The sequence below is a fragment of the Plectropomus leopardus genome, unplaced genomic scaffold (genome assembly GCF_008729295.1).
Source record: "Plectropomus leopardus isolate mb unplaced genomic scaffold, YSFRI_Pleo_2.0 unplaced_scaffold11645, whole genome shotgun sequence".
Classification (NCBI taxonomy): Eukaryota; Metazoa; Chordata; class Actinopteri; order Perciformes; family Serranidae; genus Plectropomus; species Plectropomus leopardus.
The window spans coordinates 1-1,755 of NW_024612334.1; the positions used below are offsets into that span (position 1 = coordinate 1).

At 39.4% G+C, this 1,755-nt stretch overlaps 1 protein-coding gene across 1 annotated transcript; it reads left to right on the plus strand.

Moving 5' to 3' along the window:
• Positions 1–304: 304 nt before the first annotated feature.
• LOC121963542 (protein FAM50A-like) lies at positions 305–1,275 on the plus strand (the record flags this gene model as incomplete). Its single annotated transcript, XM_042513827.1, has 3 exons — positions 305–553; positions 911–995; positions 1,172–1,275. Coding segments are annotated over exons 1-3 (300 nt in total), but the record flags the coding sequence as incomplete, so codon positions are not given.
• Between the last annotated feature and the right edge of the window lie 480 nt (positions 1,276–1,755).

Here is a 1,755-nt window from a genome sequence, read left to right on the forward strand (position 1 = left end):
AAAAAGTTTTTTATTGCCCTAACTCATCCATCGATCAATAATCAATAAGGAGAATGATAGTTAGTTGTCATAGTTATAGTTAGCACCCCTATAAATTGTGTGGCTTTCTTTCCATTGCATATTTCCTTCGTGACTGTAAGTAAGACAACACTTTTTAATTCTCAAAATACGTTGGAATGTTCCCTCTTAAAGTCTTTGCTCAGTCGTTGCTGAATGGCCTCACATCTCCGAGGTTTTCTGGTGTACCTGAAGGCATCAGATATATCTCAGCATTACCCGGCATGCATTTCGGCGTCGCCATTTTTCTTGTTGTGGTGTGAGGAGAGGTTTGTCTGTATAGTTCTGGAAAAGTCTCTTTTTTATTTCTGAATTTATCCTCTCTTTCTGGTTATTTGTGTATTAAAACTTCTCATAAGCGAGCGCTGAGAGCGAAGAAGGCAACATGGCGCAGTACAAAGGAGCTGCCAGTGAGGCTGGCAGAGCCATGCAGCTGATGAAAAAGCGAGAAAAAGAAAGAGAACAGCTCGAGCAGCTAAAGCAGAAGATTGCAGAGGTTTGTAACGGGTTTTTTTTTTACTACTACTACTTTTACTTTTTATATTATTAATAGCCCACATGTCTTTTGTCAAAAATGCGACCCTAAATAATTTAGTTATGAACAAGAAGGTGGAGGGCCAGCGACCTGCGGGGTTAGTGAAGGAGACGCAGTTACAGTGTTTCTAAAATGTTACCGACGTAACATTTAAGTCAAATTACGTATAGTGTGACCTGTCTGTGAAAAAAAATATATAATATTTCAGTACAGTTCTACAATCACTGTGTGACGCAAAATGCTGTACAGAAATATCAGAATAACCACTCATTTATACTGTATATCTGCTCTGTGTTGTGTGTCTGTCTTTTCTCTCAGGACAACATGGTCAAGTCCAACATTGATAAGAAGTTCTCAGCTCACTATGATGCTGTAGAGGCAGAGCTCAAGTCCAGCACAGTTGGTAAGAATCTTTTTTGGTCCACGTGAAAACTCCCATAACATTAAAAAGTAACCCAAAGCGTCATAGCTATACAAAGTAAAATATATGTTTAAATAAATGTGTGTTCACACAACCTAAATATGATCAAATATCTGTGTGATCTTTCTTTGACTTGTTTGTTTTTATGTCTTGATCAGGTCTTGTGACTCTGAATGATATGAAGGCCAAGCAGGAGGCGCTGGTGAAGGAGAGAGAGAAACAGCTGGCCAAGAAGGAGCAGTCCAAGGAACTCCAGCTGTGGGTTCAAAGTTTAAGCAGTTCTAGACACTTTTCATTAAGAAAAAAATTATTTGGTGCACAGGAAGTAGTATTGATCACTGCTACAATCAATTCACAATATATCAGACACAACAAAGGCAACAAAACTTTAAAATGCAACACAGCTTTTGCAGATTATCTCTTAAGCCTCCTGCAGACTGAGGGATTTTTGCGATGTTATAAGTTTAGTGCGTGCTGTGACATGAATTTTAATAATCTTGGCTACGACATCAAGTGTGATGTATACAGATTTTGTGATTACATCAGCAACTGAATCGCAGGCTACGACATAGGACCATCGATGTCAGTACGCAAGAACAAAAAGTCCTTGGTGTTCGCCATCTATCAACGCAGCTCTAGTGGTAAGAGCAGAAATGTAAAGAAACAAATCAAGCCCTTGCTATAGCGGCAATTATGTGTGTCAGAAAAAGTCTGGAGAATGTGGACGCGGTCATGGCCGGGG